A 17,980-nucleotide genomic window follows, 5' to 3' on the forward strand; every position below is an offset into this window, starting at 1 on the left:
GTGGACGCGACCCCGAGGCTCGAACCCTGGTTTCCAGACCAGCACCAAAGTCGGCAGTCTAGCCGACGGACCACATCCCCTCCATTTCACACCTGCTGCGCTCGCACAATACATGGACAACTCCCGTGCCTATCTCTCCCCTACTGCCCAACTCCGACCTTAATGCGCCCCCCTTGCCTCACACCAGGACGACATATTCTCTCCAATTCCCTTCCGCTCCGAAGTCGGCCGCTCCGAGCACCCGGCCCCCACTCTATACCGCCGTACTAGTGCCGCCATGCCCCCCGTGTGTCCCCTGACTCCTGCTACCAAATTAATGGCGCCAACCACTAACTCTGGGAGCCAAGCCCCCTGCTGTGCCCCGCGTTGCAATCCCCCCACCCGATGCGAGGTAACGCCAATTGGATCCCGGGCATGGCCCTACCCATCCACCCCTCGCCCAAATTCCTCCTCCTGGGCAGGCCAAAGACCTCCCCCCTTACCTTCGCAGTGAAACCTCGCGCCGCCCCCCTCCCCCATGCTACCGAGCCATGGGGTCGGCTCCACTGGCCCCCGCCACCATCTAGGGCCCCAACCCTTGCACTTCTTCAACACCACTGCATTGTGAGCATAAACCGACCACCTAACCCTGAGGGCCCCTAGCCACCAATGAAGGAACGTACCCCCCCCCCCCCCCAAAAAAACCTCTGTCGCCTTGCCCACTCCTGGAGCCCAGCATGTCATTTAATCCTAAATCCTCCAAACGCCATCCGTCAGACCCACCCTCTTTCACAAGCGAAGGCACCCCGAGAGCCCTGTAGGAATCAAGAGCGCCATGCCGGCCCCCCCTCCCTTTCACGAGCGGAATAAGGAAAAAAAAAAAAAGATGAGACGAACATATTTGCATACAAACGTTTCTTTAGCTACTTCCTGGATATACTATTGCCGTGTACGTGCGTACTGCCTAGTCCCGGCAGGCTCCGCGCTGTTCTAAGATGGCGGCGCCCGTGGCCGGTACTTTCGGGGCCATAAGCATGGCGTTTCGAGTTTGGCTATGCCGCACCTCGGTGATGAGGCCGGGTCTCCGAGGCCATCTGAAATACTGTACTAACTCGTCCGTTCCGCTAGTAACTTCCTGCCCCGCTGTACTCCCCCTGCTCCTCCCCGGGGGTGTACGGCTGTTCCGAGACTTTCTGAACCCTGAGGAGGAAGGATCCCTGCTGGCGGAGCTTGAGCGCCCTCTGGCAAAGGGGCGATACCAGGACGGTCACTGGGATCAGGTGAGGGAGATAAGATGCAATGATAGAAACAGCAAAATACAAGTCATGCGTCACACTCTAGCTTTTCCGTTAGCTTCTCTGTCACGTGACCCGAAAGTATGGCGGCGCCCTATACTACAGTGCTGGATGGATCTTTGGCTTACAGGGCAAAGGAAGTACAGATGCTTTCAAATTAAGTCAATGCTTTAGCCTCTGTTTCTCCCGATCTGCGGAAATAACAATAAACTGAGGTAAGAGAGTACCATGGGCAGAACCGACCAGGCATCCTGAGTGTAAAATAAAAGGGGGAGTGCTTTTTATCGGGGCGGAATGGGGGGGTTCTAAGTAAGGCATTCTATTCCTGCGTGCACCAAGGCGGGGTCAGCAGCAAGCTGTCACAGCATACATACAGCAAGTTTTAAAGGGTTATAGTAGTACTTGGCCTCGGAATGGGTAAGAACTGCACCACGATCCCTAAGCATAGTCGCTTCGTGCTGTAAAAGGGGGCTGAGTGGAGAGTAATTTTTTTTTTTGTGGTATGTGTTTACTGGCAAAGGTAGATCGAGCAGAGGTAGGAAGAGCAGCGCATGCTGCACTTGGACCTACAGCGGACATTTGTAGCTCTTATGCAGAGTGCAGGAGCGAGCAGTGCAGCATTCACTGACTATCTTTCGGCAGCTTGCGCCTCTTTGGTCTCCCCCTGCCCCCAATGTGCTGCATTATACCGCATAACTTCTTCTCTTTTTGCCGCCTATCTAACGCTCTTTGCAAGGCACAGAAGGCATGTGTGCCGACATGACAACCCTCCCGATTCCGGCGGGAGACTACTGATTTCACGGCTAGACTACCGACCCTCTATTCATGCAAGCAAAACCCAATTCCTCGGGGGTTTAGGCTGACAGGGCTTGTTATTGTGTAACGTGCTAATGCTTCAAGCAATAATCCGTGTAGCGATGCAGGGGCTCTAGTAAGGGTGAAAAACCAACAAAGCCTCATTAACCAGCGAATGGTCAGTTAAAGACCAGTGAAGTAGTCGGGGTGGCTGTGTGTCTGCCCGGGAAGCTGTTTTAGCCCGGGCAGTCACACCGGGGTTGGGGGCAGGGGGTATGCACTGCCAGCATCCCACCAGGCGGGTACACAACACTTGCATCACCCGCTCTCTAACTGCGATTGCACTCCATGATGTTGCCGACTGGTGCCTCTACGCCCCGTGAGCAAATTACTCCAGCCATTTAAGAAATGGCGCCAATCCCTGCTTTCTGGAAAACAATGTCGATCCGCAGCAGCATCAAGACTCGCCTGGAGCCCCCGCCGCCCAACTGGGTGCAGCCTCTGATACCCCTGCATCCCCATCTTCACCGCCCGGACAGCGGCAATTAACACGGCCTCAAACTCACTCAAACACCCCACCGAACCTGTCCCCTTAGCACGTCATGCGCTCTCAATGCCCCTGGACCACATCGTCCAACCTCCACTGTACCCGCCGCTGAATGCGGACCACTGGTGACATCCTCGCAACTTTTTTTTTTTTTGCATTTTTATATAGCGCCGACTCGACGAAGGTATCGGAGCGCTTTACTCAAGCACAGTATTTACCTTACACATTCAGGCATGGGGAGATTAAGTAATTTGCCCAGAATCACCGGATGTGGACGCGACCCCGAGGCTCGAACCCTGGTTTCCAGACCAGCACCAATGTTGGCAGTCTAGCCGACGGACCACTTCACACCTGCTGCGCTCGCACAATACATGGACAACTCCCGTGCCTATCTCTCCCCTACTGCCCAACTCTGGCCTTAATGCGCCTCCATGCGCACCCCTTGCCTCACACCAGGACCACATATTCTCTCCAATTCCCTTCCGCTCCGAAGTCGGCCGCTCCGAGCACCCGGCCCTCACTCTATACCGCCGTACTAGTGCCGCCATGCCCCCCAGTGTGCCCCCTGACTCCTGCTACCAAATTAATGGCGCCAACCACTAACTCTGGGAGCCAAGCCCCCTTGCAGTGCCCCGCGTTGCAACCCCCCCACCCGATGCGAGGTAACGCCCATTGGATCCCGTTCATGGCCCTACCCATCCACCCCTCCCCCAAATTCCTCATCCTGGGCAGGCCAAAGACCTCCCCCCCCCCCCCTACCTTCGCAATGAAACCCCGTGCCGCCCCCCTCCCCATGCTACTGGGCCACGGGGTCGGCTCCACTGGCCCCCGCCACATTCTAGGGCCCCAACCCTTGCACTTCTTCAACACCACTGCATTGTGACCATAAACCGACCACCTCACCCTGAGGGCCCCTAGCTACCAATGAAAGAACGTACCCCCCCCCCCCCCCCCCCCAAAAAAACCCTCTGTCACCTTGCCCACTCCTGGAGCCCAGCATGTAATTAAATCCTCCAAACGCCATCCGTCAGACCCACCCGCTTTCACAAGCGAAGGCACTCCGGACCCCCTCCCCCCGAGAGCTCTGTAGGAATCAAGAGCGCCATGCCTGCCCCCCCCCCCCCACCCTCTTTCACCCGCGGAAGAAGGTAAAAAAAGATGAGATATGAACATATTTGCATACAAAAGTTTCTTTAGCTACTTCCTGGATATACTATTGCCATGCATGTGTACATGCGTGCTGCCCCTAGTCCCGACAGGCTCCGCGCTGTTCTAAGATGGCGGCGCCCGTGGCCGGTACTTTCGGGGCCAGAAGCATGGCGCTTCGAGTTTGGCCGTGCCGCACCTCAGTGATGAGGCCGGGTCTCCGAGGCCATCTGAAATACTGTACTAACTCTTCTGTTCTGCTAGTAACTCCCCCTCCCCCCTGCTCCTCCCGGGGGTGTACGGCTGTTCCGAGACTTTCTGAACCCTGAGCAGGAAGGATCCCTGCCGGCGGAGCTTGAGCGCCCTCTGGCAAAGGGGTGATACCAGGACGGCCACTGGGATCAGGTGAGGGAGATAAGATGCCGAGTGGGCGTGGAGGTGTAATTGGGTAATGTTTATGTAGACGGTTGTGGCACTGGGGGCCAGTTATGGGTGGGTTATCAGGATAGTACTATCAGATGACGCCATCATCAGGGGCTCCCTTATTCAGTGGCCGAGCAAACAAGGAGAGTCGGGCCAGTGGTTTAGCTTGGCCCGTGCACAAGCGTGTTACATACTATGGTTAGTTAATATGACTGTTATGCAGCTTTATGATTTACTGTTGGGGTTATATGTTTAAGGTGATGTGATTTACTGTGGCAGCGAATGATCATTGTCATAGCACTCTGGATTTCTTCTGTATGAAAAATTCCACGCAACGGCTTTCTGTGGCAATTGCCTTGGGACTCATACGGGTGGTTTTTCTCCAGTCGGCTCCTTATTTATGTACGAATAAACCCATTTTAACTACTACTCGGTCGTGGGCGAATTTTAACTATTACTCGGTCGTGGGCTTAATGTTTCATAACAGAGCAAATACATGATAATGTTTGGTATGTAATTTTGGAACAAACATCATGTAAAAATTCATGTAATTGTTTGAAATTTCCCCCAATGTTTTTTTTTTTATATATTATTCTGAAGCGTTTCAGATCAGATGATATCACTGCTGTTTACTGGTCATCTGTAACACAATGTTTCCTTATGTAAAGCGCTCTGATACCTCCGGGTCTAGCCAGCGCTATATAAAATGTAAATAAATAAATCTTTGGCGTGAATTCCCCTGTCTGTTTGGTTTAGACGTCCTGTTTAGGTCAAGCCTAGCAGTGTGCGCTGCTCTATAAGGCATGTTGTACTCTGTACATGAGCTTCAAGCCGGCCCATCGCTTGTCATTGGTTGTTCTGGGTGCCCTTCTAAACTCCCCACTTTTGAATGGTAAATTGTGCCCATTTGTCCCTCTTGTTGGTATGTCGTTCCCTCCCATAGCTACTGGCCCTTTTACAGGGCTCATTTCGCTTCTATTTCAGTTTGTTTCACGCACTATTTTTCCAATTGCCTGCCTCGTGTTCTGGAAATGTTGAAAACTCGAGCAGCTGCCCATTGCAACTGCTTTCCCCTCTCACCCACAGTTTCTCTGTGTGTTCTCCCCTTCACACCTTGGCTTTCATTTATGAGCTACAGAGTCTGGGTCACTGAAGATAGAGTTGAGAAGTCACAAAGTTATAATGTTAGAAATGTTACTTTACCCGCTAGCTCTCTTTCACCCAATCTTTCGTTTTTAGCATTAATTATATTTCACTCACTTGGACATTGCTCCTGTTCTTTAAACAGGGATGTAAATCTTGTCCCTTATCTGTTCTCAAATGAGGCTGCTGTGTCTCTGTTCCCAGTGGTAATTCCCTATTCTTAGTTCTCTAGGCAGTGCTGCAGCTGCGTCTCTGTTCCCAGAGGTAATGTCTCATTCTTATTGCTGTAGACAGTGCTGTAGCTGCTTCTCTGGTCTCATCGGAAATTCCTCATTCTAAGTCTTCTAGACAGTGCTGCAGCTGGTTCTTTGGACCTGTCAGTAATTCCTCCATTCTAAGTCCTGTAGACAGTGCTCCCTCCAGCTGTGCCTCTGTTCCCATTGGTAATTCCTCATTCTTAGTCCTCTAGCCGGTGCTGCTAGCTGCTTCTCTGGTCCCAGTGGTAATTCCTCGTTCTTAGTCCTCTAGACTGTGCTGCAGCTGCTTCTCTGGTCCCAGTGGTAATTTCTCATTCTTAGTCCTCTAGTCACTACTACTAGCTGCTACTCTGGTCCTGTCTGTAATTTCACATTCTAAATCCTCTAGGCAGTGCTGCAGCTGCGTCTCTGTTCCCTGTGGTAATTCCTCGTTCTTAGTCCTCTAGGCAGTGCTGCTAGCTTCTTCTCTGGTCCCATTGCTAATTACTCCTTCTAAGTCTCCCAGACAGTGCTGCTAGCTGCTACTCTGTTCCTGTCGGAAATTCCTACATTTTAAGTCCTCTAGGCAGTGCTGCAGCTGTGTCTCTGTTCCCAGTGGTAATTCCTCATTCTTAGTCCTGTAATCAGTGCTGCCAGCTTCCTCTCTGGTCCCGTCTGTAATTCATCATTCTAAGCCCTCTAGACAGTGCTGCAGCTGCTTCTCTGGTCCGAGGTGTAATTCCTCATTCTAAGTCCTCTAGGCAGTGCTGCAGCTGTGTCTCTGTTCATACATCCACTACACTCCTAACCAAAACATAGATGAGACATCGTCAGTTACAACGCCAATAGTTCTAACTGACAAATCCGAGACCTATTGCATTGCAAATGTTTGTTTGACTGCGTGCTGAACTTCGTTTTTGCTGGTTTTAGGGCTTTGGGCACTTTACCACTGCTTACCAGTGGTAAAGTGCATGTGCTCTGTGACTAAAACGTAATGACATATGGTTTCTCCATGATTAGCGTATCTGATTTACTAGTAAGTCCCTAGTACAGTGCACTATGTGTGCCCAGGGCCTGTAAATCAAATGCTACTAGTGGGCAACAGCAAGCATTGTGCCACCCACATGAGTAACCCTTCAAATATGTCCCAGGCCTGCCACTACCGCGCCTGTCTGTGAGTTTTAAGCTGCCCCGTCGACCTGGCCAGTCCACCTACTTTCCAGGCCGAAACCTTAACTTTTATTACATGTAAGGCACCCTAGGTAGCCCCATGGGCAGGGTGTAGTGTATTTAAAAGGTAAGATATGTATGCATCGGTTTTACATGTCCCGGTAGTGAACATCTGCTAAACTCGTTTTCGCTACGGCCAGACCCATCTCTCCATAGGCTAGCATTAGAGCTGGCTTGTAACAGCTTCCTAACGTATCTACCAATTGGGAGCAGATACAAAATTGGGGTTTGGTGTCTCTGGACTCACAATTTTAAACCATATTTTTGTTGTGAAGTTGGTTTATAAATTACAGGTCTGAAAATGCCACTTTTAAAAAGTTGACGTTTTCTTACTTAACCATTCAGTGCCTCTGCCTGTTCTTAGACTACACATCTGGGTTGGATGACGGTTGGGCTTTATGAATTCACTCTAGACAGTTGCACACCAGGAGCTGAAGTGTGCCTCACATATCTTGATGGCCCATTACCAGGCTGATGAGCCTTCCTGAGCTAGAGTGGTGGGAGGGGCTGACACTTGCACCTGAATAAGGCTATGCCTATCCTCACACAAATAAGTTGCCACCACATGTAGTGTGTCTGGAGCCAGGGCAAGGAACAGCAGGGTCCTGTGCACCACAAAGACCTTTCTTTGAAGTCTCCATAAGTACTGGCCCTCTGACACCAAATACTCGGATCACTTCTGGACTAAGGACATTCTGCCAGAAATAAGAGCTGTTGAGCTGCCAGGAAGGCTGCCAATTTGCTGCTTGCTTTGCTGTGTTTGCCTGCTGTTTCTGTCCTGGGAGGGAGAGAACTGGGCTTTGCTCTCTACGTTCTGCTTTCTAAAGGTTCTCCAAGGGCTTGAGTTGAGCTTGCCTCCTGTTGGAAGTCTTGGGGCCATCGAAGACTTCACCTGTAGCAACTGGGCTCCTGTGCAGGGAGTCCGACTTGCCAAGTGGGGCCAAATCCAGTTCCTGGGCCTTTGGAAGTGAGTGTCTGTGCTACAAGAGGAAACGGATGTCGAGTGACTTCGGAACTGGCGCCTGTATGTAACTTTGATGCAGTGCCGCTGCCTGCACCAAAACCGTGATCCCTGCATGATGCACAACCGCAACTTACTATGCAGGTTCTGATGGCACCGCGGTAGTACAACCACTGCGAGAGTCTCAAGCACCGCCCCCCTACATCCATGATACACAGCTCTGACTCCGGCGCTTCAGCTGTGGCCCAGTGGTTTGACTTTGACGTCGTACACCCAAAACCTTGCGGCTTGACCTCTGGCTGCATCATGGACCCCGCCGAGGGTCATCCTGGCACCCGCCACATCAACTTTCCTGTGCCCCTCAACGTCCCCGGGTGTCAGTGACTCCCCGATCTGCACTGTTGCCAGGAACCAACGCCTCACTTGCTTCAGTGAGGCATCCCCTCCTTCGCGCAACGCACTCTCCTTGAGTTCCAATGTGCCAATGACCTGCATAGCAGTAAGGAACCGATGCTGCACTTGCCTCTCCAATGCCTCGCCTCCCCTGCGTCTTGCACAGTCTTTGATATCTTGCTACTGCAAGATATAGTACCCGGGTCTGCGTGAACCCCCCCCCCCCTCCTCCGAACACCAATCCTCGCTCCCTGAGGTCAGACTGACTTTTTGGAGTAGTCAGTGTCAATCGCAACCAGATAGCCCAGTTGGAGCGATTATGTTTTTCAAAGTCATACTTGATCTAATCTTGGAAAACTCGTATTCTGATAGGTGTATGTTGAATTCTTTTTTTTTTTGTCGTTTTTGGTCTTGTTTTACTCAGATAAATAATAGCTATTTTTCTAAACTGGTGTAGAGTACTTTTTGTGATTTTTTTCACTGTATTACTGTGTACATGCGCAAATACTTTACATATTGCCTCTGGGAATAAGCCTAACTGCTCTTGCCAAGCTACAAAGGGGGTGAGTCTGGGTTATTCTTAGCATGTACCTTACTTACCCTGACCTGAGTAAGGGTCCCTACTTGGACAGGGTGCAAACCACAGCCAACTAGATACTCCATCTCTAACAACTGTGTTAACAGTCATTTATTAAAAGGTATAGCTTTTAAACATGAATTTAAAAATATTCTCCCTAACTCCTCCTCATGCGGATGGCAATGTTAATAGTGAGTTAAGAGGCAGCCCATTTGCACTCTGAATTATTATGTGAGGAAAAATGTTATAGACTATTAAAACAAACACACGGGATATTTTTCTACAGCCCACATCCTGAAATAGCATGTTTGAAGATGCGGTCATCTGGAATATTGCAGAAAAAAGAAATGGTCAAACAAAATATTTGCTTAATATCACAAAGTTTAGTCAAGTAGAGAAGCTAGGACTGATCCCAGTTTTTCTGGTTTCTTGTGTGCTTAAAGAGAACTAGTAGTCCCCTAAAAGCTAGTAATAGAAGCCAGTCATTCAAAGCGATATTAACTCTATGCTCCTTGGAAGGGACAAGCACAAGATTGACTAGCTGGGACATGAATAAGAAACGAGGAAATCAGAGTAACAGTAAAACCTCTCAATGGTAAGCAGTGCAATACCTGCAAGCCCCTGTATGTTGTTTGTTAGCCCCCGAAGCCTTTTCACACCTAGAAAACTTGAGTTTCTGCTAGGCTCAACCTAAAAAGGCGTGAAACTGGTATCCCAACTTTTATTTTAACCCTAGTTTGATGCTATCAATCAATCACTCACATTTATAAAGCGCGCTACTCACCCGTGAGGGTCTCAAGGCGCTGGGGGGGGGGGGGGAGGGGGGGGGGGTCACTGCTCAAAGAGCCAGGTCTTGAGCTGCCTCCTGAAGGAGAGGTGGTCAGGGATGGCGCGAAGGTTGCTGGGCAGAGAGTTCCAGGTCTTTGCTGCCAGGAAAGAGAAGGATCTTCCTCCGGCGGTGGCTTTGCGGATGCGAGGTACGGCTGCCAGGGCATGTCCGGTCGAGCGTAGGGTGCGCGGAGGAGTGTAGAAGGAGACGCGGTGGTTGATGAGCTTTGGTCCGAGGTTGTGAAGGGCTTTGTGTGCCTGGGTGAGGAGTCTGAAGGTGATCCTCTTGTTGATTGGGAGCCAGTGAAGTTTCTTCAAGTGACCGGAGATGTGGTGGTGGCGGGGTACGTTCAGGATGAGTCGTGCGGCAGCGTTCTGGATCCGTTGAAGTTTCCTCTGCAGCTTGATGGTGATGCCGGCGTACAGAGTGTTCCCGTAGTCCAAGCGACTGGTGACGAGGGCATGGGTGACGGTCTTTCTGGTATCGGTGGGGATCCAGCGGAAGATCTTGCGGAGCATGCGGAGGGTGTTGAAGCATGCCGAGGTCACCGAGTTGACCTGTCTGGACATGGAGAGGGATGAGTCCAGGATGAAGCCGAGGTTGCGTGCGTGGTCGGTGGGTTGGGGAGTGCTGCCTAGGACGGGAGGCCACCAGGAGTCGTCCCAGGCGGAGGGTGTAGGGCCGAGGATGAGAACCTCCATCTTCTCTGTGTTCAGTTTCAGCTTGCTGTCTGTCATCCAGTTCGCTACTTCCTTCATGCCTTCGTGTAGTCTGGTCCTTGCTGAGGTGGGGTTGTTGGTGAGGGATAAGATGAGCTGGGTGTCGTCGGCGTAGGATATGAGGTCGAGTCCGTGTTTTCGTGCGATGTTCGCCAGGGGGGTCATGTAAATGTTGAAGAGGGTGGGGCTGAGGGAGGATCCTTGGGGGACGCCGCAGATGATCTCCGTGGCTGTAGATCTGAAGGGGGGGAGGCGGACTCTGAGTTCTTCCGGAGAGGAAGGAGATGATCCATTCCAGGGCCTTGCCTCTGATGCCGGTGTTGCTGAGGCGGTGTATCAGGGTACGGTGGCAGACCGTATCGAAGGCTGCATAGAGGTCCAGGAGTATGAGGGCCACGGTTTCTCCCTTGTCGGTCAGGGATCTGATGTCGTCCGTGGCTGCGATGAGGGCGGTTTCGGTGCTGTGGTTAGCTCTGAAGCCGAACTGTGTGGGGTCGAGTGAGTCGTTGGTTTCGAAGGCAGTGGTGAGTTGAGCGTTGACGATTTTCTCAATCACTTTGGCGGGGAACGGTAGGAGAGAGATGGGCCGGAAGTTTTTGAGTTCGGTGGGGTCTGCTGTTGGTTTCTTTAAGAGGGCGTTGAGCTCTGCGTGTTTCCAGCTCTCTGGGAAGGTGGCGGAGGTGAGAGATGCGTTGATGACGTCTCGGAGATGGGGTGCAATGATGTTGTCGGCTTTGTTGTAGATGTGGTGTGGGCAGGGGTCGGATGGAGATCCAGAGTGGAGCGAGTTCATGACGCGGGTGGTTTCCTCGGTGGTGGTTGGGTTCCAAGTGAGGATGGTGGTGATGTCGGTGGCGGGTTCCGGGGGTGGGTTCGTGTTGGTAGTGGTGAAGCTGTTGTATATGTCGGTGATTTTGTGGTGGAAGAAGGCTGCGAGGGAGTCGCAGAGGTCCTGTGAGGGTGGGATGGAGTTGTTTTCTGCGTCGGGGTTGGAGAGCTCTTTGACGATGCCAAAGAGTTCCTTGCTGTTGTGGGCGTTGTTGTCTAGTCTGTTCTGGTAGGCTGATTTTCGCGCGGAGGCGTTGGTGGTGTTGGCGGGTGGCGTACTTGAGGGCTGACATGTTCTCCTCGGTCTGGTTGAGGCGCCAAGTCTTCTCGAGGGTGCGGCATTCTTTTTTGGAGTCCTTGAGGTCGGTGGTGAACCAGGAGTTTTTCTTGTGGTTGTTGGTGTTAGCTTGGGTCTTCAGTGGGGCCAGGAGGTTGGCGCAGTCTGAGATCCAGCTCGTGAGGTTGTTGGCGGCTTCGTTGGGGTTAGTGGTGCTGGTGGGTTGGTTCTGGGAGAGGGTCGATGCGAGCTGTTCTGTGGTGACTAGATTCCAGTGTCTTCTGGGTGGTTGCTGGGTGTGGTGGTGCATGGTGGTCTTCTTGAAACTGAAGTGGACACAGCTGTGGTCCGACCAGGTGAGTTCGGTGGTGTGGCTGAAGGAGATGTGTTTGCTAGAGGAGAAGATGGGGTCGAGCGTGTGTCTGGCGTGGTGGGTGGGGGTGTTGACTAGCTGTTTCAGTCCTAGGTTGGCGAGGTTGTCCAGTAAGGCTGTGGTGTTGTTGTCGGTGTGGTTCTCCAGGTGAAAGTTGAGGTCCCCAGACTAAAGTGAGAGGCTTCTTAGGAATTACAGGCTACTACAGAAACTTTGCTGCAAACTGCAGGGCAATAGTTGCACCATTGATGACTCCGACATCCACAAAGCATCCTAAGAAAGTGATCTGGAATTCGGAGTGTCTGAAGGGCCTTAGGGACTGGAAGACAGAATTATATAACACACTCGTGTTGAAAGCACCTGCCTATGGTCAACCCTTAGTCATACAGACTGATGGCTCAGTTAAAAAGTTGGAGCAGTACTGGCTAAACTTGATGTAGAGATTCGACAGCACACAGTGTCCTTTATGAGCTGCACACTATCTCCTAGACAACATTACTGGGCTGCCATTCTCTTTTTTTATTGAAAAAGAATCCTTCGCAACTGTGTGAGCTTTGGGGAGGTTCCAGCCTTACTTGTTTGGTGCCAGGTTTGTAGCTCCAGGGAGGTCACAAGCCACTCAAGTCATTGATGGCAATGAAAGGAAAGAATCACACATTTCTGAGATTGTCTGTCTCTTTACAATGCCAGAAAGAATCATTGTTTTGCAGATGGACTTTCATACAGTTCTCCCAATCTGACAACTATACTTTTCCAATGGTGGAGTGAGCTTCTGGGGTAGTCTGATCTGGGAGGGGCATCTGTTGGGACAAGAATGTCTGCTGCATGGTAAACATAACAGTGAATCTTTACCCAAGGGGGTCAGTAAATTATGCTCTCATTGACAGATGAAAAATAGCTATAGCTGTGCTACAAATTCACAAAATATGGCATGCTGGTGTCCGTTTTTCGTGTTGTACGAAGGGCTTGAGCATCAGTCCCCTGCTTTCTATGAAGGCAGCCTTGGTGCATTCGTGTCAGGTCAGGACAGTCCCAGGACCTCACATCATCAAGGACAGGCCTAAGCCGCTGTGCACACACTGTTAGTGAATTATTAATTGGGCTGGATGGGGGGGGGGGGGGGGGGGGGGTCCTTCACAAGTAATATAGTCACTAAACTGTTATGTTCTGACAGGTTTCCGTAATTTTAACCAGAGCTCAATCCATGGTAGCTATATTGCGCAGAGCAGACCTATTTAACAAAAATGAGAAGCACCAAAACAGTAACAGTCAAAAATACAACACAATAAAATCCCACTCCAATTTAGAAAAAAAGAATACATTTTAATAAACAAAAGGACACCCTAATAAAAAAAATCCAATGAGGGGAATCTGAGATATTAATTTTTAAAGATGTAAGTTAAAATAGCACCCAGAAGCACCAAGCACCAATGATAGTCTATTGAAGAAGTAGACCAGGATCCAAGTGTGATTTCAGGCCGACTGCGATGAAGCACGGGTCGACAACACTAGGCAGGTCATCCCAGTCTGAGGTTTTACATTAGAATTTGATCTCTGAAATGGAAGTGGAAATCCTTCAGCGGAGCAAGGCTGCAGGCTGTATCAGGGAATGGGTTCCACTGGCCGGATAACTTCTTGAGAGCCCGCTGAAACAGATTTGCTGCTGCTGAGAAGCTACAAGCGGGAGAACCCTGGTTCTTCAGTCCAGTGAAGTCGCTTCTTTGATGGATTGGCTCGAGTGGTAGGTCCCCGTCCCTTGGTGGCTGTAAGTTCGAATTCCCACCGCTTTTCAGAGATTGTAGGAAAAGTCCATTTAGGCACTGCCAGGAGTCCCAGTACCTCAGAGACAGCTCTTGGAGATCAAGGCTCGTTCCAGTCAGCAATGCCGAGTTCAGGTCCAGTTACAACTGGTCAGGTGGCCACTTCAGGGAAAAGGCCTCTTGCTACTTTTTATGTCCCTGTAGCCACAAAGGATTTCGGCCAACTGATCCTTAGAGACCACTTCCTTGTCCTATGCACTAGGGCAAGCAGGTCCAGTACTTTAGGTCTCCTCACAGCTCTGTGGGTAGCTCCCCTCCCACTGGGTTTGGAACCAAACGTTCTTGAGGTATAAAAGTTCGCCTTCTCCAGGTCTCACCTTGCATTTACTTGTGAAAGGGTGGGTCTGTTATACGTTAATGAAGTTCCTGGCCCACACTACTGGTCTTACTTCAAGGGGAATTAAAATACTTCCCATACCCAATTAAATATGCCAGTCGGAGATAGGCCAATTTCTACTTGCATTAGGGGGTAGTACACATACAATGGGAACTGGGCAAGTGCTCCAGTGTGCAGAATTTAACAAGCATTTGCAATGTAATAGGTCACTCATCACAAAAATGTTGAGCTATTGGTGTTAATAATAATGCAACAGCAATAGCGCAAACATTCAGCAATGCAAGACCACTTGCATTGCAAATGGTTTTTTATGTAATGCGTGGTTAAAAGAATAAAAAAGACCAAACTAATTAGCATGTCACGCACCCTCGGCAGAAATACCATTCCTGCGAGTAGCAGGGTATTTCAGTGAGTTTTATGAGTCGTTTTCTTTATAAAGCCTTTGATAGTTTGTCCACAGGTGAATAATACCTCATACAGGAGCCTCAGGCTGAACTTAGTGTAATTGAACCACTGTTTAATGGCTAAAATACAAGGAGTTCTGATTTGTTGATTAGAAAAAAAGATTGCCGTACTTTTTCCATTAAAACGTGTGTTTGAGGGCAGGGTACATAAATCGTGCGGGTGGTACTCCATTACGAACTGGTATTACCCTATTACATACATGTAATTGCATTTATATAGCGCTTACTACTTCCAACGAGGGTTTATATGTGGAAGGATGCGTTGTTTTCTTGCATTTCTTTTTGAAATAGCAATTTCATTTTATTGAAAAACTGATTTATATTTGCTGGTGCAAAAGAAGAACGTAGTGGTGCAATAATAATTGAAACTATATAAAATCCTGCCCTTACAATACGCAACATAGTGCTAAATAGTATCTTGATGTAAATATGCACCTTAGTGGTTGATATGATGGCAGCTTGGTGCTTAAGAGCGCTCGCCTGCAGATGCCTTATTTTATGTTTTTTTTAACACTTTATTATAAGAGCTTTCTCTGCAATGCAACAGGAGCGAAAATGCGTCGCAGTTGCAATTAACATCTAGCATCTACAAGTCGATGGTAAATGATTTATAGTGTATAGTTAATTAAAACCATTACACATTTTGCCTTAAAATCAACAATTTGACAAAACATTCCTATATACATTTTCAGTATCCAAAAAAGAGAGACCTAAAACATCTTAAAATCCAAGAGAGATATAGGCTATTATACTGATTGATGCCAGGTACTAATCCTCCACTATTTCCTATTTTGAGTTTGAGTGCAAAATTGCAAATAAACGTACTGCTGTAAACATGATACTGTCTAAAGTCAGCTGAACTCTAACACAATTTTAACAAATACAAAGCTATACCACTTTGTTGATCCCTCTATGGCTACCAATAAAAATGTGTGAAAAATTTTACAGGTATTGCGATGACCAAATATTAATACACACTGAGATGAGCATTATATAATTGTTCTTTGTAATAGTGTGCTGACTAGTTGCAGAAATTTAGCTGCCCTACGTGAAAACTGCAAAGTCTGGCTGTTTAATAGTGCCATTACAGCTGGTCGGCACGATCTGACTTGAAGTGAACGGAAAGCATGGAGTAAAAAGTGCCGCCTCAGGTTGCTCACAGCTGGGCAAATCCACAAAAGATGTACGAGTGTCTCTTCCGCATGTTCGCAAAGTCTGCACTGGGTGGTCGGCCACGTTTGTTTCCATGCTGGAACTAAATCTTTTGAGCAAAAAACTCCCAGCCGGATCAGAAGTAAACAGTGCTGAATGGATGGATTTATGTGTTGGACGAGATATGGCTGTGGGGTGCCTGTTTCATATGAGGATAAAACCATCCAACCGTGTTTTTTCTTTCAGTTTAGCTTTATCCATTAGCCAGGCTTTTTGTTTTGCTGCCTTGTTAGCTATTTTTAGGTCTCGCCTGGCGTTGGAGCGCATGCGCTCCTAGCCTGCGAGGGCTATAGTAAACAAGTTACTTTTGAGAACGGGACTCAAGCCCCGCCCCTCATTTCCATTGGGTAGCGTCAGCGTTTATGGTAAACGCTGGCTTCCCATTGGAAAGGAGCGTTTTTCATTGCCTCCCTTTCGCTTTTTGCTGGACTGGCTCGCCTGATTCACGGCTGTGGTGAAGACTTTTCTTATCTGCTTGTTTATTTAACAAGCAGATAAGAAAAGGCTTCACGACAGCTGTGAAGCAGGCATGGAACTCGGAGGCGCACCGGGAGGACAAGGCAATGGCGAGCGCTTGTTTTTCCTGCCCCTGTTTCCTTTCCTGGAATGCATCTCCCTTAAGTGAAGGAAAAGGAAGTAAGGCTGATTTTAAAAAGCCCCTCTATTGTTAGTTGAACTTGAAGGCTGTGTTAATTGGTGGTGATGGGTAAAGGAGTGCTTGCTGTCTGTCTGACTAAAAGCAGCGCTTTGCCTGAGGTTTAAACTGCGCGATAGCTGTGAATGCCACATATGTCGCTTCTCAAGAGGAGCATAGGAAGGTACTATATTTTTGTTATCTCTTCTTGAAATTTCATGTCCGGCATTTCGCAAAGACTTTCTGCACATGGAATTAATGGAACTATTAACGGAACTATTAACTTGGCTTGTATTTGGAAGTACGCCTTTACTCATTGGGGCATTTAAGAACTGACTAACAAATGTTTGTTACCCGATTTAAGGACACACATTTTATCGACTTTGGAAGAATGAAAGGCTAGGCTGTGGGATTCGAATCTGTGGCCATAGGGTCAGCATACATTCCTCAGTAGTCTGTAGACAAAACAGTAGATCTCACGACAGACTAAAAACCCTGAAGGGTCAGTAGGGCTGCTACAGAGTTAGTATTATGTGACGGACTCCATACCAGTTCTTCTTGCCTCTCCGGTTTGCTTAATTCCGATATAGTTTAATCATAGTAGTCCATGGCATCCTGCATGACTACTTCCATTGCTGTTTGCTCCTATGCGCCCCTTTTTATGCAGAGAGTCCGTCTGTTCGTCCGTTCTAGTCTCTTTTCTCCTGCAGACCTTTTAATGGTCACCAAGGTCCTTATAATTTCCGACCGCCACCTCCCCCACCCCCAGGGTCCTCTCTCTCCCCCCTTCTATTTAATTTGTACATGGTCCCTCTTATCCACTCCCTCCGCAACTTCGAGGTAGCTTGTTTTAACTACGCTGACGATCTCCAACTTGTGTTTAACATCAATACCTTCCCTACGTCGGTTGCCAGCTTTCAGGCCACCTTATGTTTCATTAGGGATTGGATGAACGCCAGCCAACTCAAGCTTAACCCGGATAAGACCGAGCTGATTTTGAGCGGTACCTCCAATCCCTGGAACAACAACTTTTGGCCTCCTACATTAGGCAACCCCCCGTTACCTACTAAGTCCGTCAAAAGCCTTGGAGTGACTATCAGTAATGACTTGACCATGAAATCTCAGATCAGCGCTGTTACATCTTCATGCTTTTTCCATCTTCGCAGAATCCGCAAGATCTCGAGATTTCTAACCACCGAGGCTCTTACTGTGGTCCTCATGGCTCTAGTCATTTCTCGGCTAGACTATGCCAACTCACTCTATGTTGGTATTCCTGTGTATCAACTCCACCGCCTTCAATTGGTCCAGAACCAAGCTGCTCTGCTTATCTTTCATCAACCACGCTCTCCACACGTCCGTCCCTTGCTGAAACGCTTTCATTGGCTTCCAGTGGCCAAGCGCTGTCTGTTCAAACTGGGCTGTACCACCTTCAAAGCCTTAGTCGGTCTTGGTCCGGCCTTTATTTCCTCCTTAATATCTTGCTACATTCCTTCTCGGGCCCTTCGCTCATCTCATGCTAACCTTCTCACTATTCTACGCTATAACCAGAAAAAACACGGTGGACTCACATTTTCTTTTTTGGCTCCCCATATATGGAACTCTCTTCCCTCGGAGCTCAGACTTGAAACATCTCTTCTGCGTTTCAGAACTCTCCTGAAAACTCTTTTATTCAACCAGGCTTACCCATAATCTCTTGGTTCAGTACACTGTTGCCACAGCGCCATGAAACCGCTTTGGTGTACGAGCGCTTTACAAGTAATTT

General features: G+C 49.0%; 1 protein-coding gene across 2 annotated transcripts in view; it reads left to right on the forward strand.

The window, feature by feature from the left end:
- The first annotated feature begins 919 nt into the window (after positions 1 to 919).
- ALKBH7 (alkB homolog 7, RNA demethylase) overlaps positions 920 to 17,980 on the forward strand; it is a 59,276-nt gene continuing 42,215 nt past the window's right edge. Inside the window, exon 1 of one of the 2 annotated variants that reach the window (XR_014960475.1) lies at positions 920 to 1,259. Coding sequence is in view for 1 of the 2 variants with exons in the window: in XM_085600447.1 (XP_085456573.1) it covers positions 975 to 1,259 (285 nt within the window). In the remaining variant the exon portion in view is untranslated. The remainder of the gene's footprint in view (positions 1,260 to 17,980) is intronic. The other variant, XM_085600447.1, reaches the window with a different exon arrangement.

This window comes from Triturus cristatus, chromosome 4_2 (genome assembly GCF_964204655.1).
Source record: "Triturus cristatus chromosome 4_2, aTriCri1.1, whole genome shotgun sequence".
NCBI classification, from domain to species: Eukaryota; Metazoa; Chordata; class Amphibia; order Caudata; family Salamandridae; genus Triturus; species Triturus cristatus.